Consider the following 24,622-nt stretch of genomic DNA (forward strand, 5'->3'; position numbering starts at 1 on the left):
CACTACTCTTGTTTGCTTCCTAAGTTTAATCCTGGCCCTTAGATGGAGTTGTCTAGGGTTTATCATGTACTGAACACTTCACAGAAAGGCCTATATAAGGACCCTTTCTCAGTCTGTTGTACTCAGACTTTGATGAATGAAAACCTTGAGATTTCTCTCAAAAATTTGCAAATCTTTTAACTTTGCTGAGTCTTAGTTATAAAGTCAGACTTAATATCTTCTTGTGCTTGCTTAGAAGGTGATTAAGGATCTGTGGTGCTACTTAGAATAGGTCTGTGCTTGCTTGAACTATTTTAAGTGCATTGTCTGGTTAAGCTTGAATTGGTTCTGTGCTTGCTTGAACAATTCAGTCTTAATCTTCCTAAATTATTAAGTTTAATCTCTGTGCTTGCTTGAGAGAAAATTTGATAATTATATCCTCCTTTGTGCCCAGAAAATATCACAAAAACAGTCACAAGAGTCTTTTAAGGAAACTGTCTGAGATTTCTTTTATTTCAGTCTGGTTTTCTATTTATTAAAATTACTTGGAGTGTGTGTAAAATCCTGAGAATTGGCACAGTTTTAGTTTGTCCTCTTAACTAAATTGTCACCAAGTTTCATGATTTTTCAAGGTCATTTACTATTTTTATAAAAATCCCCAAGTTTATTGCATTCCCTGAAAATTGCTCTTTTGCCTGTTTCAGGTTTTGTCCAATTTGTGCTTGTCCCCATAGTTTACACTACAAATTCTGGTAATCAGAGCTTAGGTTCATAACACAATCCTACCTTGTGTTCGTCCTGAGTGAGAGAGAGGTCAGTTCATTTTCCCAGCTACATCAAAACTACAAAAACAACCCAATGAGTGAAGAGAGATTAGCAGGAATGGAAGCAAAGATGGATCATTTAGCCAACCTGGTTAATGTGACCCTGGAAGCTGTGAATACTGTGATGGCAAACATTCCCACTCCAGAAAGAGGAAGACCACCACCCTACAGGGGAAGAGGCAGGGGTAGAGGTATCCTTGGAGCAGGAAGGGGCCAACCACACCATCGGAATGAAGAGGAACTCAACTCAGATTCAGAAGAATCCATGATGGAAGAAGGTAACTACTTGGCTAGAGATAAAGATGTTAAAGTAGAGATCCCTGATTTCCATGGTAGTTTAAATCCTGAGGACTTGTTAGACTGGTTTAGGTCTGTTGAGAGAGTCTTTGAGTTTAAAAATTATGATGACAGAAAGGCTTTTAAGGTTGCTATTTTAAAACTCAAGAGCTATGCATCTCTTTGGTATGAGAGTATGAAACACCAAAGGATTAGAGATGGAAAGGAACCAGTTAGGTCTTGGCTTAAGTTAAAAAAGAAGTTAAAGGAGAAATTCATAGCTAAAGACTATACTCAGGATATCTTTATTATGCTGACTCAGTTGAGACAAGAGCAATTAACTGTTGAGGCCTACCTTAGGAGCTTTGAACAACTAACCCTACAATGTGAGGTCACTGAAAAACCTGAGCAAAAGATTGCTAGGTTCATTGAGGGTTTGGACCCTAAGATAGCTGGCAAGGTAAGAATGCAACAAGTCTGGTCATTTGATGAGGCAGTTAACCTAGCCTTAAGAATTGAGAAGCTAGGGAAGGTGAAGCCTGCAACACCCAAATTTCCCACCAGAACAACTTTCAAACCCTATACTGGTGTCAAAATTACTGAGGTACCTAAACCAACTACCCAACCAACAGTAGACAAAGGGAAGGCACCCCTGTATCCCAGAACCAACCCACCTTTATCCAGGGATAAAGTCAAGTGCTTCCAATGCCAGGGCTTTGGTCATTTTAAGAAGGACTATCCTTCTAACAGAGCTCTCACAGCTATGGAAATTGAAGAATGGGAAAGGGAAGGTCTAGTTGAGTATGAGGAAGAAGAGACACTGGTTCCAGCAGAGGTGGAAGTTGAGAGGGAAACTGATCAAGGACAAGTTGTGGCCCACCCTGACACAGGGCACAATTTGGTCCTATGGAGGGTTATGCACTCTCAACCAGCTCCTCTAGAAGTTGATCAGAGATCCATGATATTCAGGAGTAGGTGCACTGTCCAAGGGAGAGTGTGTAATTTGATCATTGATGGAGGTAGCTGTACAATTGTAGCTTCCACCATCATGGTTAGCAAGCTAAGCTTGCCTACTCAGGAACACCCCAATCCATACAAACTGAGATGGTTAAGAAAAGGATCTGAAGTGAAAGTTGACAAGCAATGCATTGTTCCCTTTTCAATTGGGAAGGTGTATAAGGATGAAGTGATGTGTGATGTGGTCCCTATGGATGCCTGCCATCAAGAAGTTAATGTGTGAGACTCCCATTCTCAAGCTGCCTGACTTTGAACAACTATTTGAGGTAGAGTGTGATGTCAGTGGGGTTGGAATAGGAGCTGTCCTAATCCAAGGCCAGAGACCAGTGGCCTATTTCAGTAAGAAGTTAAATGGAGCCAAGCTGAAATATTCAACTTATGACAAGGAGTTCTATGCAATCATAAGGGCTCTTACACATTGGAGTCACTACTTGAAACCTAAGCCATTTGTGTTACATTCTGATCATGAGGCCCTGAAATACATCAATGGCCAACACAAGCTGAGCCATAGGCATGCTAAGTGGGTAGAATTCCTGCAAGCCTTTAATTTTTCAAGCAAATATAAAGAGGGGAAGCAGAATGTGGTAGCTGATGCCCTATCTAGGAGGCATTCTCTGTTGACTGTCATAAGTAACAAAGTCCTTGGGTTTGAATTCATGAAGGAGATGTATAAGGAGGACCCTGACTTCTCTGAGGAGTGGGTTGTTCTCACAAAAGGAGGCTCAACTCAGAGTAAGAAATATATGCTACAAGAAGGGTTTTTGTTTCATGGTAATAGGTTGTGTGTGCCAAGGGGATCCTATAGGGATTTACTGATCAGGGAAGTCCATTCAGGAGGGTTAGGGGGACATTTTGGTGTTCAGAAAACCCTATAGATCTTACAGGCCCAGTTTTATTGGCCTGGAATGATGGGTGATGTTCAGGCAGTCCTTAGAAGGTGTTCAACATGTCAGAAGGCCAAGAGTTCCTTCCAAGCAGGACCCTACACTCCACTGCCTGTCCCTGATAAACCTTGGGAAGATGTGAGCCTTGATTTCATTGTGGCATTACCAAGGACACAGAGAGGTAAAGACTCAATCATGGTGGTTCTGGATAGGTTCAGTAAGATGGCTCACTTCATAGCCTACAAGAAGACTGAGGATGCTGCTAGTGTTGCTGAGCTATATCTTAAGGAGATTGTGAGACTTCATGGGGTTCCTAAGACAATTGTATCTGATAGGGACACAAAATTTATGAGCTACTTTTGGAAAACCCTATGGAAGCTGCTAAAGACAAAGCTTTTGTTCAGTACCTCTCATCACCCACAGACAGATGGGCAAACTGAGGTCACTAACAAAACTTTGGGGAGGATTTTAAGGTGCTTAGTTAGCAAAACCTTGAAGGATTGGGATTTAAAGCTAGCTGCAGCTGAATTTGCATTCAACAGAGCACCATCTACTACAACTGGTTACAGTCCTTTTGAGATAGTCTATGGGGTTAATCCACTTATGCCCTTGGACTTGTCTTCTGTCCCAAAGGAAGAGATCAGTCCTGATGCCAAGAGAACAGTGAACAACCGCTGAAGTTGCATGAAAGCGTAAGAAAGCAAATTGAAAGGTCCAACGATTTGTATAAAAAACAATCCAAGAAGCCTAGGAAAAAGAAGGAATTTGAGGCAGGAGATATGGTTTGGTTGCACCTCAGGAAGGAAAGATTCCCCTCCAAAAGAAAGAACAAGCTTATGCCTAGAGCAGATGGGCCATTTGAAGTCTTGGAAAGAATTGGTCCAAATGCTTATAAAATTGACTTGCCAGGGGAATATGGGGTTCATGGCACATTCAATGTGGGTGATCTAAGTCCATTCTATGAAGATTCTGAGGGAGAGGAGGATCCAGGCTTGAGGGCAAGCCCTGTTCAACCAGGGGGGTTGCGGCGGAGAGCGATAACAGTGCCAAGCACCTTTTTATGACAGCACAATTCAAACCAAAGTGACACCACTCAGGCAACCTCAAGCGCCAGTCCAACTTCACCAGGCCACAAGAAACAGCAGCCAGGCTAGCCACCAGCAGCCACCTTGGCCAGCTGAATCCTTGTTCAACTAGTCACAAATTAATCCTAAGGAGCCAGGCCAAATTCCTAAAGCATTGCACAAAAATCCAGACTGAAAAGATAGTTGCAGGAGGGTAAATCAGATAAAGTAAAGTTGCCATTTTTGGCCAAACAAGGGAAAACTCTCAACAAAAGAAGAACTTGGCCTGTTCAGCACTCATTTTATAGAGCCTTGAGCCATATAAGATGCCTGCACCAAAGCCATTTGACCCACAACAACTAGCCAAAGATTTCAGCAACCAAAGACAACATGTCACTATCAACCTGCAGCTCTTTTGTTCTTGTTCAGTTTGCCTTAATTTCTTTTGTATCCGTTGTAAAATAAGTCCACTACTCTTGTTTGCTTCCTAAGTTTAATCCTGGCCCTTAGATGGAGTTGTCTAGGGTTTATCATGTCTTGAACACTTCACGAGAAAGGCCTATATAAGGACCCTTTCTCAGTCTGTTGTACTCAGACTTTGATGAATGAAAACCTTGAGATTTCTCTCAAAAATTTGCAAATCTTTTAACTTTGCTGAGTCTTAGTTATAAAGTCAGACTTAATATCTTCTTGTGCTTGCTTAGAAGGTGATTAAGGATCTGTGGTGCTACTTAGAATAGGTCTGTGATTGCTTGAACTATTTTAAGTGCATTGTCTGGTTAAGCTTGAATTGGTTCTGTGCTTGCTTGAACAATTCAGTCTTAATCTTCCTAAATTATTAAGTTTAATCTCTGTGCTTGCTTGAGAGAAAATTTGATAATTATATCCTCCTTTGTGCCCAGAAAATATCACAAAAACAGTCACAAGAGTCCTTTAAGGAAACTGTCTGAGATTTCTTTTATTTCAGTCTGGTTTTCTATTTATTAAAATTACTTGGAGTGTGTGTAAAATCCTGAGAATTGGCACAGTTTTAGTTTGTCCTCTTAACTAAATTGTCACCAAGTTTCATGATTTTTCAAGGTCATTTACTATTTTTATAAAAATCCCCAAGTTTATTGCATTCCCTGAAAATTGCTCTTTTGCCTGTTTCAGGTTTTGTCCAATTTGTGCTTGTCCCCATAGTTTACACTGCATAAGGACAAATGGTTTACACAACGAGTCACATGGACTAAAAAACAAGGACAAAGTGTTTAAACAACGAGTCACAAGGAATAAAGAACAAGGACAAATGGTTCACACAACGAGTCACAAGGACTAATGAACAAGGAAAAATAGTTCACACAACAAGTCAAAATAACAAGGACAAATGGTTAACACAATGAGTCACAAGTACTAATAAACAAGGGCAAATGGTTTAAACAACAAGTCACAAGAACTAAAGAACAAGGACAAATAGTTCACACAACGAGTCACTAGGACTAATGAAGAAGGACAAATAGTTTACACAACGAGGCACAAGGACTAATGAACAAGGACAAATGGTAGACACAACGAGTCACAAGGACAAATGAACGAGGACAAATGGTTCATACAACGAGTCATTAGGACTAATGAACAAGGAAAAACAGTTCACACACAAGTCACAATAACAAGGACAAATGGTTTACACAACGAGTCACAAGGACTAATAAACAAGGGCAAATGGTTTAAACAACAAGTCACAAGGACTAAAGAACAAGGACAAATAGTTCACACAACGAGTCACAAGGACTAATGAATAAGGACAAATTGTTTATACAATGAGTAACAAGGACTAATGAACAAGGACAAATGGTTCACACAACGAGTCACAAGGACTAATGAACAAGGAAAAATGGATCACACAACAAGTCAGAAAAACAAGGACAAATGGTTTACACAACGAGTCACAAGGACTAATAAACAAGGACAAATGGTTTAAACAACGAGTCGCAAGGACTAAAGAACAAGGACAAATAGTTCACACAACGAGTCACAAGGACTAATGAACAAGGACAAATAGTTCACACAACGAGTAACAACGACTAATAAACAAGGACAAATGGTTCACACAACGAGTCACAAGGACTAATGAATAAGGAAAAATGGTTCACACAACAAGTCATAAAAAGAAGGACAAATGGTTTGCACAACGAGTCATAATGACTAATAAACAAGGTCAAATAGGTTAAACAAGAGTCATAAGGACTAATCAACAAGGACAAATGGTTCACAGAACGATTCACAAGGACTAATGAACAAGGACAAATGGTTTACACAACGAGTCACAAGGACTAATAAACAAGGGCAAATGGTTTAAACAACAAGTAGCAAGGACTAACGAACAAGGACAAATAGTTCACACATTGAGTCACAAGAACTAATGAACAAGGACAAATAGTTTACACAACGAGTCACAAGGACTAATGAACAAGGACAAATGGTTCACACAACGAGCCACAAGGACTAATGAACAAGGACAAATGGATCACACAACAAGTCACAATAACAAGGACAAATTTTTTACACAAGGAATAATAAACAAGGACAAATTGTTTAAACAACGAGTCACAAGGACTGAAGAACAAGGACAAATGGTTCACACAACGAGTCACAAGGACTAATGAACAAGGACAAATAGTTTACACAACGAGTAACAAGAACTAATGAACAAGGACAAATGGTTCATACAACGAGTCACAAGGACTAATGAACAAGGAAAATTGGATCACACAACAAGTCAGAAAAACAAGGACAAATGGTTTACACAACGAGTCACAAGGACTAATAAACAAGGACAAATGGTTTAAACAACGAGTCGCAAGGACTAAAGAACAAGGACAAATGGTTCACACAACGAGTCACAAGGACTAATAAACAAGGACAAATAGTTTACACAACGAGTAACAACGACTACTAAACAAGGACAAATGGTTCACACAACGAGTCACAAGGACTAATGAATAAGGAAAAATGGTTTACACAACAAGTCATAAAAACAAGGACAAATGGTTTACACAACGAGTCATAATGACTAATAAACAAGGTCAAATAGGTTAAACAAGAGTCATAAGGACTAATCAACAAGGACAAATGGTTCACAGAACGATTCACAAGGACTAATGAACAAGGACAAATGGTTTACACAACGAGTCACAAGGACTAATAAACAAGGGCAAATGGTTTAAACAACAAGTAGCAAGGACTAACGAACAAGGACAAATAGTTCACACATTGAGTCACAAGAACTAATGAACAAGGACAAATAGTTTACACAACGAGTCACAAGGACTAATGAACAAGGACAAATGGTTCACACAACGAGCCACAAGGACTAATGAACAAGGACAAATGGATCACACAACAAGTCACAATAACAAGGACAAATTTTTTACACAAGGAATAATAAACAAGGACAAATTGTTTAAACAACGAGTCACAAGGACTGAAGAACAAGGACAAATGGTTCACACAACGAGTCACAAGGACTAATGAACAAGGACAAATAGTTTACACAACGAGTAACAAGAACTAATGAACAAGGACAAATGGTTCATACAACGAGTCACAAGGACTAATGAACAAGGAAAATTGGATCACACAACAAGTCAGAAAAACAAGGACAAATGGTTTACACAACGAGTCACAAGGACTAATAAACAAGGACAAATGGTTTAAACAACGAGTCGCAAGGACTAAAGAACAAGGACAAATGGTTCACACAACGAGTCACAAGGACTAATAAACAAGGACAAATAGTTTACACAACGAGTAACAACGACTACTAAACAAGGACAAATGGTTCACACAACGAGTCACAAGGACTAATGAATAAGGAAAAATGGTTTACACAACAAGTCATAAAAACAAGGACAAATGGTTTACACAACGAGTCATAATGACTAATAAACAAGGTCAAATAGGTTAAACTAGAGTCATAAGGACTAATCAACAAGGACAAATGGTTCACACAACGATTCACAAGGACTAATGAACAAGGACAAATAGTTTACACAACGAGTTACAAGGACTAATGTACAAGGACAAATGGTTCACACAACGAGTCACAAGGACAAATGATTAACACAATGAGTCCTTGTTACAAATTGTTTAAACAACGAGTCACAAGGACTAATGAACAAGGACAAATGGTTCACACAACATGTCACAATAACAAGGACAAATGGTTTACACAACGAGTTACAAGGACTAAAAAACAAGGACAAAGTGGTTAAACAACGAGTCACAAGGACTAAAGAACAAGGACAAATGGTTCACACAACGAGTCACAAGGACTAATGAACAAGGAAAAATAGTTCACACAACAAGTCACAATAACAAGGACAAATGGTTTACACAACGAGTCACAAGGACTAATAAACAAGGGCAAATGGTTTAAACAACAAGTCACAAGGACTAAAGAACAAGGACAAATAGTTCACACATTGAGTCACAAGGACTAATGAACAAGGACAAATAGTTTACACAACGAGTCACAAGGACTAATGAACAAGGACAAATGGTTTACTCAACGAGTCACAAGGACTAATGAACAAGGAAAAATGGTTCACACAACAAGTCACAATTATAAGGACAAATGGTTTACACAACGAGTCACATGGACTAAAAAACAAGGACAAAGTGTTTAAACAACGAGTCACAAGGAATAAAGAACAAGGACAAATGGTTCACACAACGAGTCATAAGGACTAATGAACAAGGAAAAATAGTTCACACAACAAGTCAAAATAACAAGGACAAATGGTTAACACAATGAGTCACAAGTATTAATAAACAAGGGCAAATGGTTTAAACAACAAGTCACAAGAACTAAAGAACAAGGACAAATAGTTCACACAACGAGTCACAAGGACTAATGAACAAGGACAAATAGTTTACACAACGAGTCACAAGGACTAATGAACAAGGACAAATGGTAGACACAATGAGTCACAAGGACTAATGAACGAGGACAAATGGTTCATACAACGAGTCATTAGGACTAATGAACAAGGAAAAATAGTTCACACACAAGTCACAATAACAAGGACAAATGGTTTACACAACGAGTCACAAGGACTAATAAACAAGGGCAAATGGTTTAAACAACAAGTCACAAGGACTAAAGAACAAGGACAAATAGTTCACACAACGAGTCACAAGGACTAATGAATAAGGACAAATTGTTTATACAATGAGTAACAAGGACTAATGAACAAGGACAAATGGTTCACACAACGAGTCATAATGACTAATAAACAAGGGCAAATGGTTTAAACAACAAGTAGCAAGGACTAACGAACAAGGACAAATAGTTCACACATTGAGTCACAAGAACTAATGAACAAGGACAAATAGTTTACACAACGAGTCACAAGAACTAATGAACAAGGACAAATGGTTCACACAACGAGTCACAAGGACTAATGAACAAGGACAAATGGATCACACAACAAGTCACAATAACAAGGACAAATTTTTTACACAAGGAATAATAAACAAGGACAAATTGTTTAAACAACGAGTCACAAGGACTGAAGAACAAGGACAAATGGTTCACACAACGAGTCACAAGGACTAATGAACAAGGACAAATAGTTTACACAACGAGTAACAAGAACTAATGAACAAGGACAAATGGTTCATACAACGAGTCACAAGGACTAATGAACAAGGAAAATTGGATCACACAACAAGTCAGAAAAACAAGGACAAATGGTTTACACAACGAGTCACAAGGACTAATAAACAAGGACAAATGGTTTAAACAACGAGTCGCAAGGACTAAAGAACAAGGACAAATAGTTCACACAACGAGTCACAAGGACTAATGAACAAGGACAAATAGTTTACACAACGAGTAACAACGACTACTAAACAAGGACAAATGGTTCACACAACGAGTCACAAGGACTAATGAATAAGGAAAAATGGTTCACACAACAAGTCATAAAAACAAGGACAAATGGTTTACACAACGAGTCATAATGACTAATAAACAAGGTCAAATAGGTTAAACTAGAGTCATAAGGACTGATCCACAAGGACAAATGGTTCACATAACGATTCACAAGGACTAATGAACAAGGACAAATAGTTTACACAACGAGTTACAAGGACTAATGTACAAGGACAAATGTTTCACACAACGAGTCACAAGGACAAATGATTAACACAATGAGTCCTTGTTACAAATTGTTTAAACAACGAGTCAAAAGGACTAATGAACAAGGACAAATGGTTCACACAACATGTCACAATAACAAGGACAAATGGTTTACACAACGAGTTACAAGGATTAAAAAACAAGGACAAAGTGTTTAAACAACGAGTCACAAGGACTAAAGAACAAGGACAAATGGTTCACACAACGAGTCACAAGGACTAATGAACAAGGAAAAATAGTTCACACAACAAGTCACAATAACAAGGACAAATGGTTTACACAACGAGTCACAAGGACTAATAAAAAAGGGCAAATGGTTTAAACAACAAGTCACAAGGACTAAAGAACAAGGACAAATAGTTCACACATTGAGTCACAAGGACTAATGAACAAGGACAAATAGTTTACACAACGAGTCACAAGGACTAATGAACAAGGACAAATGGTTTACTCAACGAGTCACAAGGACTAATGAACAAGGAAAAATGGTTCACACAACAAGTCACAATTATAAGGAGAAATGGTTTACACAACGAGTCACATGGACTAAAAAACAAGGACAAAGTGTTTAAACAACGAGTCACAAGGAATAAAGAACAAGGACAAATGGTTCACACAACGAGTCACAAGGACTAATGAACAAGGAAAAATAGTTCACACAACAAGTCAAAATAACAAGGACAAATGGTTAACACAATGAGTCACAAGTATTAATAAACAAGGGCAAATGGTTTAAACAACAAGTCACAAGAACTAAAGAACAAGGACAAATAGTTCACACAACGAGTCACAAGGACTAATGAACAAGGACAAATAGTTTACACAACGAGTCACAAGGACTAATGAACAAGGACAAATGGTAGACACAACGAGTCACAAGGACTAATGAACGAGGACAAATGGTTCATACAACGAGTCATTAGGACTAATGAACAAGGAAAAATAGTTCACACACAAGTCACAATAACAAGGACAAATGGTTTACACAACGAGTCACAAGGACTAATAAACAAGGGCAAATGGTTTAAACAACAAGTCACAAGGACTAAAGAACAAGGACAAATAGTTCACACAACGAGTCACAAGGACTAATGAATAAGGACAAATTGTTTATACAATGAGTAACAAGGACTAATGAACAAGGACAAATGGTTCACACAACGAGTCACAAGGACTAATGAACAAGGAAAAATGGATCACACAACAAGTCAGAAAAACAAGGACAAATGGTTTACACAACGAGTCATAAGGACTAATAAACAAGGACAAATGGTTTAAACAACGAGTCGCAAGGACTAAAGAACAAGGACAAATAGTTCACACAACGAGTCACAAGGACTAATGAACAAGGACAAATAGTTTACACAACGAGTAACAACGACTAATAAACAAGGACAAATGGTTCACACAACGAGTCACAAGGACTAATGAATAAGGAAAAATGGTTCACACAACAGTCATAAAAACACTACTACAAAACTTGTGATTGACATCGGACTTTTCGCTATATGGACATCGGATACACAACCGATGTAGAGTTTGGTCATGTCCATTGTGGATTAATGGACATCGGATTTTAAACCGATGTCCATTAAAATTTGCACATCAGATGTTTAGGAAAACCGATGTCTATTTGATCAATGGACATCGGATTTTTAGGAAAACCGATGTCTATTTGATCAATGGACATCGGATTTTTAGGAAACCTGATGTCTATTTGATCAATGGACATCAGTTTTTTGCAAAAATCCGATGTCTATAATTATTATTTTTTATAAAAAAAAATATTACGATGTTGCCCATATTAGTCGTACACATGATGACAATGCAAAATGATTCCATAATCAACAAAAAATATCTGTATACAATCAATCGGTTATCCAAAGCTAATTACAAAAAAATTTCATCTACATGATGTGTCAAATTTACTTAGACGACTAACCTATACAAAAATATAAACCGATATGTAAACTGACTAATTGTTTTAAAAAAAAAAGGCCGAAGAGACGAGACTACTTGGCAGCCTCAGATTTGCTCATCTCCCATTGGGCATATTACCAAGAGAATCTGGTTCAACACAACAAAGTTAACGAGAAAACAAAATATCAACATAGAAGATTCTATATAACTAACGAGACACATACATTACTGTATTTTAAGTATCACAACTACTAGCAATACACTCACCTGAATGTGAGGAGCTTGGAACATTTCCTGTATGGCCGCTTCAACTTCTGCCATACTGACAAGGGTTTTTCCTGAAAGTTCATAAACAAATGCATTTTCCCAGCAGTAAAAACAAGAGGAATTAAATATGCCATTGTAAGCGATAAGGTAGGGGATCCGAATGGATCAATAGGTAACACCATCTCTATTGAGAAAAGATGTTGGAATAATACTTCAAATATCTATTGAAAATGATTTCGACCAAAATATACTAACCTTTTCAAAAGCTTGAACAATAAAAGAATTGTTCAATTGAAAACAATCTGGGTAGAGACACGACCATACTCAAGCCTACGAAGAGTCAAATGTATATCCATCATAAGTTTCAGCAAGTAGAACAACAAACATAGTCCAAACCTTGGAGAAAACTAATACAAGAAGCCAAATGATGTATCTTTATCCAATCTATATTAGCATCTATTACCTTAAACTTGGAACAAGTAACTTTACGTCACACATAATCCTTTGAAGAAGGCACAAATAACACAATTGTATAAGATTTAAATAAGGGCTAATACAAGAAGTCAAAGACTTTTTATGAGCCGAATGCCCTTCACCGTAGTATTCAATTTCGGTTTGAAATTTCATCTCACAATAGTTCGTTGCGATGCTTAAATGTCATTGCGCCATAAATGTGGCCAATACCACCTTAGAAAATGTCATAGAAAAAGGAAAAAAAAATTAATTCCAGGGCACTTAATAAGAATATCCTTACCATCCCGATCGATGGCTTTTTGAATAAAAAAGTATCCTAAGTGGTGCATATCCTGAGAAGACATACGAAATATCTTTGGGACTGTAAAAACCGATAGATAAAAAGCATTGATCAGATCGATAATAATGCATTAAATGTTGATAAAACACGGAAAAAAAGCGCCGCAAAAAGCAATATCAGTGCATATGAAAGACACCAGCGAACATCAATGAGACTACTCCATGATTTACGATTCTGTTAATCAAGGTTATACAACCTCTAGAAGTAAGGAGATCAAAGCAAAAGTAGATAATGTGGAAGTATGCTTCTACGGCTAGATTTAGGTGTCTTTGGTTTGAAAGGAATTCTCACGTGATTATAGGATTATATTACCTAATTACAATTAAAGCTTAAAAAAGTAATGCAACAAATTAACAATTAAGTATGACCTATTTCCTAAACAATCCAGCCTTTTCCAAATTATTAAGTGTTGCCACATGCTCAAATCCATAGCTATGCAGTAGCTATCTCCTACATCGAATAAGAAATCAATGATATTCCGTGAACAAAGGGGCGAAAGAAAAAAGAAACAGCGGAGAGGCATAACCAAACTGTGAACCAAGAATGCATACATAAATCAAATGAGTGTGTAAAACCACCTCAAATAATCATATTGCTTCTTGGGCAATCCTGAATTTGTAACAGAAATAAATAAGATGAGAAGCCAACGGACATTAACAAGAGATTCCTGCTTGTGGATCATTTCTTCAATATATTCAAAGCATCTGCGTCAAAACAAGCAACAGTTGCAACTCGTAAATGACATACTCAACCAGCTAATTGGCAGACACAAACATCAATGTAGACTCAACCTAACCAACAAAACAAAGGCGGCACAAGTAGACAGCAGAGGTATCATACTCATGGATACACAAATTCCTGCATTCCACTCATTACTGTAGAGCAAGGCATAGACATCGTTGACGGGAAAGGACCCTAAATCAATCAACGATAATAATAATTATTACAGCTTGAGTACAAAACCCTAGATCTTAAAAACAGAGGGAAATAATTAAACCTATGGAGTGTTACTTCCAATCACCACAGTCACAATAAACAACTTCGAATACTGTAAAGTCAAGCTCACTACTCACACAACCAGTTATACATTTTTCAATTAGCTCACAAATTGCTTGATTCGAATAATCGATTCTGATGAAAAATCTCATTTAAGAACTTGTAGAATACACAAACAACAATCATAACTTCATAGTCATAAAACCATTATACCAATACCAATAGCAACATCATAAAGGTAACCTTAAATTTCAAATAAACGCAACCCTAATCAAATTAAGCAAAAATATTGAAGATTGAAGTAGTTAGTGTTTGATTATACCGTGGTTGACTTTGGTGGAGGAACTGGCGGTAGGCAAGTTGCGGTGTAAAGCCGAGATCGAATTGAAGGTGAGCGACGGTGGTTTGGTCGTCATCTCTGGAGAACGATGGTCCGCAGCCAATGGCGGCGATGGCATGAACCAGGCGAAATTGGTGGTCGACGGCGGCTGTGGCGAGTTGTCCATAGTGTTAGAATTGACAGGGAGAAAACGATGGAAAAGTTGGGGAAATTAGAAAGAGATAGGGTTAAGAGTATGATAATGAGGTGCTGGGAGACTGGTTGGGGGGATTTTAAACTCGGTTATGTGAAGTAAAGAGACATCGAGTGTTATAATGTCCGATGTATATTAAAGTTAAAGTTAAAAAGACATCACTGTTTTATGAAAGCTGACTATTATATAGATATGGGTTTTATTAGCGTCTCATGTCCATTAAAATCATAAATAATGGACATATGTTTTCTAACACAACTGATGTACATATAAATATAAACACATCAGTTTTTTGCAAACAACTGATGTGCATAATTTGTACATCAGTTTTCTAAATAATCAGATGTCCATTAACTGATGTCCATAACGAGTTTTGTAGTAGTGAAAGAAGGACAAATGGTTTACACAACGAGTCATAATGACTAATAAACAAGGTCAAATAGGTTAAACAAGAGTCATATGGACTAATCAACAAGGACAAATGGTTCACAGAACGATTCACAAGGACTAATGAACAAGGACAAATGGTTTACACAACGAGTCACAAGGACTAATAAACAAGGGCAAATGGTTTAAACAACAAATAGCAAGGACTAACGAACAAGGACAAATAGTTCACACATTGAGTCACAAGAACTAATGAACAAGGACAAATAGTTTACACAACGAGTCACAAGGACTAATGAACAAGGACAAATGGTTCACACAACGAGTCACAAGGACTAATGAACAAGGACAAATGGATCACACAACAAGTCACAATAACAAGGACAAATTTTTTACACAAGGAATAATAAACAAGGACAAATTGTTTAAACAACGAGTCACAAGGACTGAAGAACAAGGACAAATGGTTCACACAAAGAGTCACAAGGACTAATGAACAAGGAAAAATAGTTCACACAACAAGTCAAAATAACAAGGACAAATGGTTAACACAATGAGTCACAAGTATTAATAAACAAGGGCAAATGGTTTAAACAACAAGTCACAAGAACTAAAGAACAAGGACAAATAGTTCACACAACGAGTCACAAGGACTAATGAACAAGGACAAATAGTTTACACAACGAGTCACAAGGACTAATGAACAAGGACAAATGGTAGACACAACGAGTCACAAGGACTAATGAACGAGGACAAATGGTTCATACAACGAGTCATTAGGACTAATGAACAAGGAAAAATAGTTCACACACAAGTCACAATAACAAGGACAAATGGTTTACACAACGAGTCACAAGGACTAATAAACAAGGGCAAATGGTTTAAACAACAAGTCACAAGGACTAAAGAACAAGGACAAATAGTTCACACAACGAGTCACAAGGACTAATGAATAAGGACAAATTGTTTATACAATGAGTAACAAGGACTAATGAACAAGGACAAATGGTTCACACAACGAGTCACAAGGACTAATGAACAAGGAAAAATGGATCACACAACAAGTCAGAAAAACAAGGACAAATGGTTTACACAACGAGTCATAAGGACTAATAAACAAGGACAAATGGTTTAAACAACGAGTCGCAAGGACTAAAGAACAAGGACAAATAGTTCACACAACGAGTCACAAGGACTAATGAACAAGGACAAATAGTTTACACAACGAGTAACAACGACTAATAAACAAGGACAAATGGTTCACACAACGAGTCACAAGGACTAATGAATAAGGAAAAATGGTTCACACAACAAGTCATAAAAAGAAGGACAAATGGTTTACACAACGAGTCATAATGACTAATAAACAAGGTCAAATAGGTTAAACAAGAGTCATATGGACTAATCAACAAGGACAAATGGTTCACAGAACGATTCACAAGGACTAATGAACAAGGACAAATGGTTTACACAACGAGTCACAAGGACTAATAAACAAGGGCAAATGGTTTACTCAACGAGTCACAAGGACTAATGAACAAGGAAAAATGGTTCACACAACAACTCACAATTATAAGGACAAATGGTTTACACAACGAGTCACATGGACTAAAAAACAAGGACAAAGTGTTTAAACAATGAGTCACAAGGAAAAAAGAACAAGGACAAATGGTTCACACAACGAGTCACAAGGACTAATGAAAAAGGAAAAATAGTTCACACAACAAGTCAGAAAAACAAGGACAAATGGTTTACACAACGAGTCATAAGGACTAATAAACAAGGACAAATGGTTTAAACAACGAGTCGCAAGGACTAAAGAACAAGGACAAATAGTTCACACAACGAGTCACAAGGACTAATGAACAAGGACAAATAGTTTACACAACGAGTAACAACGACTAATAAACAAGGACAAATGGTTCACACAACGAGTCACAAGGACTAATGAATAAGGAAAAATGGTTCACACAACAAGTCATAAAAAGAAGGACAAATGGTTTACACAACGAGTCATAATGACTAATAAACAAGGTCAAATAGGTTAAACAAGAGTCATATGGACTAATCAACAAGGACAAATGGTTCACAGAACGATTCACAAGGACTAATAAACAAGGACAAATGGTTTACACAACGAGTCACAAGGACTAACGAACAAGGACAAATAGTTCACACATTGAGTCACAAGAACTAATGAACAAGGACAAATAGTTTACACAACGAGTCACAAGGACTAATGAACAAGGACAAATGGTTCACACAACGAGTCACAAGGACTAATGAACAAGGACAAATGGATCACACAACAAGTCACAATAACAAGGACAAATTTTTTACACAAGGAATAATAAACAAGGACAAATTGTTTAAACAACGAGTCACAAGGACTGAAGAACAAGGACAAATGGTTCACACAAAGAGTCACAAGGACTAATGAACAAGGACAAATAGTTTACACAACGAGTAACAAGAACTAATGAACAAGGACAAATGGTTCATACAACGAGTCACAAGGACTAATGAACAAGGAAAATTGGATCACACAACAAGTCAGAAAAACAAGGACAAATGGTTTACACAACGAGTCACAAGGACTAATAAACAAGGACAAATGGTTTAAACAACGAGTCGCAAGGACTAAAGAACTGCAGCAGGAGCCACTGACCAGGACACCCCACAAATGCAAGCAGGCCAAAACAACACCACACCCATTCCAGGAAGCAACCAAACTGGGCTAAGTTTAGAGGCTAATAGGTACGAGTACAAGCCCAACCACCAGCTGCCACCATGGCCAGCTGGTTGGTCACTAAACTAGGCTCAGAAAAGTCCTAGGGGTCCAAGGGAAAATCACAATGAAAGTCCTAGAAAACCAAGTCGGGAAGAAGCAATGACAAAAATGACAAACAACAAAAGCAAACTTTCCATTTTTGGCTAAACCATGAGGAAAAAGCACTCAAAGAACTTTTGGCTTGTCTTCCCATATACCAGATACAACCTAGAGCCAATTTTAATACCAAGGACTCAATCATTTCGTCCTCAAGTGCCTACATTCAAGAGAAAAGCCAAAGAATGCAAAGAAAGGACCACAACTCTTTCATCACTGCATTTCTCTTTTGTTTTCATTCGATTTACAATTAAGAGCTTTTAAACCGTTGTAATATTGTACTTGGACTCTTACCAGCATGTGAGGAGGGATCCCGACCCTTGGATATAGTTTCCTTTCAAGTTTGTAACCTAAAAGGGTCTATATAAGGACCTCAATTGATTGTTGTAGACACGGTGATTTATGAATGAAACCGGAGTTTTCTCTCAAATTTAAACCTCTTAATCTTGTGCTTAGTCTGTAGATTAGAGTCAGGCTTGATAATAACCTGTGCTTAGACTGTGGTTATTGATTAAGTACTTGTTAGTAGAGTATAAACTTTCCGTCTTTGAGACTGTGGTTAGTTTAGCTTTCTTTGTTTGTTTTAGTTGAGTCTTTCTGTGTTAATCTGTGGAATCTCTTAACTCTAACACCCCAAATTGTTAGCTTAATTCCCTGTGAGAATTCTGTGGGTTTTACAGTTGATAATTATATCCAAAGTTCCCTCCTTTTGATCAACTCCCGAATTACCTCGCCATCCTTTGTCCATTTGTGTCTGTCAGTCAGTTCAGTTGAGTATTTAAGGTACTTTGAGTCCTCCACAAATCCTAGAAATTTACTCAGAGCTAGTTCTTATATTAAAGGAACTTACTGCCAAGTTTCATGATTTTAGAAGGTCAATTCATAATTTTATTAAATAGCACAAGTTTATTGCATTCCTGAGAACTTGTCTTATTTCTGCTGGTTTGTTTGTTGTTTTTGTCTAAACCCTTGGACATTACACTGCAAATTGGTATATCAGAGCCAGGTTTTAACACGATTCTATCTTGTGTTAGTCTTGGGAAGGAAAGTGAGTTCATTTTTACCCTAACTACAACAAAACTACAAAAAATAACCCATGAGTGAAGAGAGATTTACTGGTATTGAAACCAGGGTGGATCAGATAGCAGGAAGAATCAATGAACTGGTGAATATTGTCAACACTCTTGCAGAAGGAGTTCCTAACAGGCCACCCTACAGAGGCAAAGGCAGGGGTATAGGCTTTGTTGGAGCAGGAAGAGGACAACCATACCACCAGGAACATGAAGGAGACATGTCAGATACTGATGAATCTATGGCAGAGGGCATCTACATGGAAAGAGACAAAGATATAAAGGTAGAAATTCCTGATTTCCATGGTAGTTTAAACCCTGAAGATTTGTTAGACTGGATTAGAACTGTTGAGAGAGTCTTTGAATTTAAGGGATACACTGACAGGAAAGCTTTCAAAGTTTCTATCCTTAAATTCAAAGGTTATGCCTCACTTTGGTATGAAACCCTGAAAAGCCAGAGAATGAGACAAGGCAAGGAACCCATTAAATCTTGGCTAAAACTTAAAAAGAAATTGAAGGATAAGTTTATAGCTAAAGATTACACACAGGATATGTTTATCAAATTAACCCAGCTGAAACAAGACCAACAATCTGTTGAGTCTTATCTTAGGAGCTTTGAACAACTTACCCTGCAATGTGAGATCACTGAAAAGCTTGAACAGAAAATTGCTAGGTTTGTAGAGGGCTTAGATCCTAAAATTGCTATAAGGGTTAGAATGCAACAAGTCTGGTCCTTTGATGAGGCAGTCAACCTGGCATTGAGGATTGAAAAGATGGGAAAAGCCAAGGTCACTGCTTCCAAACCCCTTACCAGATCCACTTTCAAACCTTTTTCTGGGGTTAGGATTGGAGAAACTCCAAAACTTGCAACCCAACCAACACCAGACAAGGGGAAGAGTCATGTGAATCCTAGAACCAACACACCTGTGACTGATGGGAAAATTAAATGCTTCCAGTGCCAAGGGTATGGCCATTTTAGGAAGGTTTGTCCTTCTAAGAGAGCCTTGACAACAATGGAAGTAGAGCAGTGGGAGAGGGAAGGTTTGGTTCAGTATGAGGAAGATGAGACCCTGATAATGGAGGAAGTGGAGACTGAAGGAGAACAGAACAAGATGCGTTGTGGCCCCCCGATCAGGTCACAACTTAGTCTTGTGGAGGGTCATGCATTCCCAACACTCACCTCTGGAAGCTGATCAAAGATCCCGATATTCGAACCGGATGCACAGTCCAGGGGAGGTTTGTAACCTAATCATAGATGGGGAAGTTGTACAAATGTGGCATCAAATGCCATGGTTAGCAAACTCAACTTGACAACTCAAGAGCACCCAAACCCTTACAAGTTGAGATGGTTGAACAAGGGAGCAGAAGTAAGGGTGGACAAACAATGCTTGGTTCCATTTTCTATTGGGAAGGTGTATAGAGATGAAGTCCTGTGTGATATTGTCCCAATGGATGCCTGCCACCTACTCCTGGGAAGGCCATGGGAGTATGACAGGAATACCACTCACCATGGGAAAGATAACATCTATAGTTTCAAGCATGAAGGCAAGAAGGTCACCCTGACCCCATTACCACCCAACCAGAGAAACTATGGAGGTCCAAGTATGCCAGAGGAGAACAATGGTGTGCTATTTCTTTCTGAAGCAGCCATGATCAAAGAAATGAAGCAAGAACAACCTGTCTGGGTGTTACTATCCAAAGAAGTAAGCAAGGAAGGGAACCCCGAGATACTCTTTGAAGTTAGGCCATTAATTCCGAGGTATAAGGAAGTGTTTCCAAGAGAGCGCCTAGTGGATTGCCACCATTGAGGGGCATTGAGCACCACATAGACCTTGTTCCAGGCTCAGTGCTTCCCAACAGGCCAGCTTATAGAAGTGATCCAACTGCTACCAAAGAATTGCAAAGCCAAATTGAGGAACTTATGAGCAAAGGATTTGTCAGGGAATCTCTCAGTCCTTGTGCAGTCCCTGCTCTACTTGTTCCAAAGAAAGATGGGACATGGAGGATGTGTCTTGACAAAGCAGAGCCATTAACAACATCACTGTCAAGTACTGGTTCCCAATACCTAGGTTGGATGACATGTTAGATGAGCTCAGTGGTGCCATGATATTCTCTAAAATTGATCTCAGGCAAGGGTACCATCAAGTCAGGATAAGGGAAGGAGATGAGTGGAAAAGCGCCTTCAAAACTAAGCATGGACTGTATGAATGGCTTGTGATGCCATTTGGTCTTTCTAATGCACCAAGCACCTTTATGAGACTGATGACTGAGGTGCTAAGGCCATGTTTAGGCAAATTTGCAGTGGTCTACTTTGATGATATCTTGGTTTATAGCGGTGAAAAAGAACACCGAAACACCTTGAAGCTGTGTTCAAAATCCTCAAGGAACAAAAACTATTTGGCAAGCTAGAAAAATGCACTTTTATGGTTGAAGAAGTGGCATTCCTAGGGTACATTGTCTCTGGGAGGGGGATTACAGTTGATCAGGACAAAGTTGCAGCCATTCAATCATGGCCAACTCCTAAAACAATCACTGAGGTGAGGGGGTTCCATGGATTGGCCTCCTTTTAAAGGAGATTTATCAAGAACTTCAGTTCAGTTGTTGCTCCAATTACTGAGTGTATGAAGAAAGGAGAATTCCTTTGGACGAGAGTGCTCGTGATCCTTTGAGAGGATTAAGAAATTGATGTGTGAGACTCCTATTCGAAATTGCAGGACTTTGATCAACTCTTTGAAGTAGAATGTGATGCCAGTGGAGTAGGCATTGGTGCGAGTCTAATCCAAGCTCGAAACCCGTAGCTTACTTGAGTGAGAAATTGAATGGAGCTAAGTTAAAATATTCTACCTATGACAAGGAATTTTATGCAATTATCGGGCGGTCATGCATTGGAGTCACTATTTGAAGCCAAAGCCATTTGTGTTACATTCTGATCATGAAGCTTTGAAGTATATAAATGGTCAACACAAATTGAGTCACAGGCATGCTAAATGGGTGGAGTACTTGCAATCATTCACCTTTTCCAGCAAGTATAAAGAAGGAAAACAAAATATAGTGGCAGATGCACTATCAAGGAGGCACTCCTTCATGTCAACTATGGGAACCGGGGTCCTTGGTTTTGAGTTCATGAAAGAGATGTACAAGGAAGACCCCGACTTCTCGAGGAGTGGGTCACACAGTTTGAAGGGCATAGGGTTCCAGGGAACAAATACTTGCTGCAAGATGGGTTTCTATTCCAAGGAAACAAGCTCTGTGTTCCAAGGGGTTCCTCGGGGACCTCCTAATCGGGAAGTCCATTCGGGAGGCTTAGGAGGGCATTTTGGTGTTCAAAAGACACTAGACATACTACAAGAACAGTTCTATTGGCCAAAAATGATGGGGGATGTCCAAAATGTTCTCAGGAGATGTTGATGTGTCAAATGGCTAAGAGTTCCTTCCAAACTGGTCCATATATCCCATTACCAGTACCAAGTAAGCCATGGGAGGATGTGAGCATGGATTTTATTGTTGCATTGCCAAGAACACAGAGAGGAAAGGATTCAATCATGGTTGTTGTTGTGAGTTGATAAGATGGCCCATTTTATAGCTTGCAAGAAAACAGAAGATCTTTGCCCGTGTTCTTTGAGCTATACCTAAAGGAAATTGTGAGGCTTCATGGAGTTCCAAAGACAATTGTTTCAGATAGAGATACAAAGTTCATGAGTTACTTCTGGAAAACTCTATGGAAGCTGCTCAAAACAAGACTGTTGTTCAGTACTTCTCACCACCCCCAAACAGATGGCCAAACTGAGGTCACCAACAAAACCTTGGGTAGGATTCTAAGATGTCTTGTAAACAAAAGTCTAAAGGATTGGGACATCAAATTAGCAGCAGCAGAATTTGCCTTCAACAGATCACCATCAACTGCTACTGGTCATAGTCCTTTTGAGGTTGTCTATGGGATTAACCCCCTAATGCCTGTAGACTTATCCTCTGTGCCAAGAAATGAGGTGAATCATGATGCTAAAGCCATGGCAGAGCAACTCCTGAAACTCCATGAAACTGTGAAAAAGGAGATTGAGAAGACAAATGAGAAATACATGAAACAGTCCAAGGTGCATCAGAAAAGAAAGGAGTTTGTCCCAGGGGATTTAGTCTGGGTTCATTTAAGAAAAGAGAGGTTTCCATCAAGAAGAAAGAACAAATTGATGCCAAGAGCTGATGGCCCCTTTGAAATTGTTGAGAGGATTGGTCCAAATGCCTACAAAGTGGATCTACCAGGAGAGTATGAGGTGCATGGCACTTTTAATGTGGGTGACCTAAGTCCATATTATGATGATGCTGAGGGGGAGGAGTCACCAGGCTTGAGGACAAGCCCTGTTCAACCAGGGGAGGTTGCAGCAGGAGCCACTGACCAGGACACCCCACAAATGCAAGCAGGCCAAAACAACACCACACCCATTCCAGGAAGCAACCAAACTGGGCTAAGTTTAGAGGCTAATAGGTACGAGTACAAGCCCAACCACCAGCTGCCACCATGGCCAGCTGGTTGGTCACTAAACTAGGCTCAGAAAAGTCCTAGGGGTCAAGGAAAATCACAATGCAAGTCCTAGAAAACCAAGTCGACAGAAGCTGACAAATGACAAACAACAAAAGCAAACTTTCCATTTCGGCTAAACCATGAGGAAAAAGCACTCAAAGAACTTTTGGCTTGTCTTCCCATATACCAGATACAACCTAGAGCCAATTTTAATACCAAGGACTCAATCATTTCGTCCTCAAGTGCCTACATTCATGAAAAAGCCAAGCAATGCGGCAAAGGACCACAACATCATCTTTGTCACTGCATTTCTCTTTTGTTTTCATTCAGTTTACAATTAAGAGCTTTTAAACCGTTGTAATATTGTACTTGGACTCTTACCAGCATGTGAGGAGGGATCCTGACCCTTGGATGTAGTTTCCTTTCAAGTTTGTAACCTAAAAGGGTCTATATAAGGACCTCAATTGTTGTAGCAACTGGTGATTTATGAATGAAACCGGAGTTTTCTCTCAAATTTAAACCTCTTAATCTTGTGCTTAGTCTGTAGATTAGAGTCGGGCTTGATAATAACCTGTGCTTAGACTGTGGTTATTGATTAAGTACCTGTTAGTAGAGTATAAACTTTCCGTCTTTGAGGCTGTGGTTAGTTTAGCTTTCTAACATTTGTTTTAGTTGAGTCTTTCTGTGTTAATCTGTGGAATCTCTTAACTCTAACACCCCAAATTGTTAGCTTAATTCCCTGTGAGAATTCTGTGGGTTTCAGATTGATAATTATATCCAAAGTTCCCTCCTTTGATCAACTCCCGAATTACCTCGATCCTTTGTCCATTTGTGTCATCATCGATTCGGTTGAGTATTTAAGGTACTTTGAGTCCTCCACAAATCCTAGAAATTTACTCAGAGCTAGTTCTTATATTAAAGGAACTTACTGCCAAGTTTCATGATTTTAGGAGGTCAATTCATAATTTTATTAAATAGCACAAGTTTATTGCATTCCTGAGAAC

At 38.7% G+C, this 24,622-nt stretch overlaps 2 protein-coding genes and 2 long non-coding RNA genes across 4 annotated transcripts; 2 read left to right on the forward strand and 2 right to left on the reverse strand.

Moving 5' to 3' along the window:
• The first annotated feature begins 861 nt into the window (after positions 1-861).
• LOC141637718 (uncharacterized) lies at positions 862-2,971 on the forward strand. Its single transcript, XM_074447164.1, has 2 exons — positions 862-2,250; positions 2,336-2,971. Exons 1-2 carry the CDS (start codon positions 862-864, stop codon positions 2,969-2,971), a joined length of 2,025 nt encoding a protein of 674 aa, XP_074303265.1.
• Positions 2,972-12,048: 9,077 nt separating this feature from the next.
• On the reverse strand, positions 12,049-12,759 carry LOC141637720 (uncharacterized). The gene is made up of 3 exons (XR_012541873.1): positions 12,671-12,759; positions 12,416-12,486; positions 12,049-12,295 (listed from the first exon to the last, which is right to left on the reverse strand). It is a non-coding gene; the product is annotated as an uncharacterized LOC141637720 (long non-coding RNA).
• Positions 12,760-13,179: 420 nt separating this feature from the next.
• LOC141637721 (uncharacterized) lies at positions 13,180-14,878 on the reverse strand. The gene is made up of 3 exons (XR_012541874.1): positions 14,548-14,878; positions 13,808-13,933; positions 13,180-13,250 (listed from the first exon to the last, which is right to left on the reverse strand). It is a non-coding gene; the product is annotated as an uncharacterized LOC141637721 (long non-coding RNA).
• Positions 14,879-22,195: 7,317 nt separating this feature from the next.
• LOC141637719 (uncharacterized) lies at positions 22,196-22,510 on the forward strand. The gene has a single exon (XM_074447166.1). The coding sequence runs from the start codon at positions 22,196-22,198 to the stop codon at positions 22,508-22,510; it is 315 nt and encodes a 104-aa protein (XP_074303267.1).
• The last annotated feature ends 2,112 nt before the right edge of the window (positions 22,511-24,622 follow it).

The sequence above is a fragment of the Silene latifolia genome, unplaced genomic scaffold (assembly GCF_048544455.1).
Source record: "Silene latifolia isolate original U9 population unplaced genomic scaffold, ASM4854445v1 scaffold_139, whole genome shotgun sequence".
Classification (NCBI taxonomy): Eukaryota; Viridiplantae; Streptophyta; class Magnoliopsida; order Caryophyllales; family Caryophyllaceae; genus Silene; species Silene latifolia.

Excerpts from the sequence above, each read along its gene's own strand:
- LOC141637718 (XM_074447164.1), top strand. The coding sequence starts at position 862 with ATGGAAGCAAAGATGGATCATTTAGCCAACCTGGTTAATGTGACCCTG. Across the intron at positions 2,251-2,335 it reads TTCCCTTTTCAATTGGGAAG|CTGCCTGACTTTGAACAACT; the intron begins GTGTATAAGGAT and ends CCCATTCTCAAG.
- LOC141637719 (XM_074447166.1), top strand. The coding sequence starts at position 22,196 with ATGGGAACCGGGGTCCTTGGTTTTGAGTTCATGAAAGAGATGTACAAG.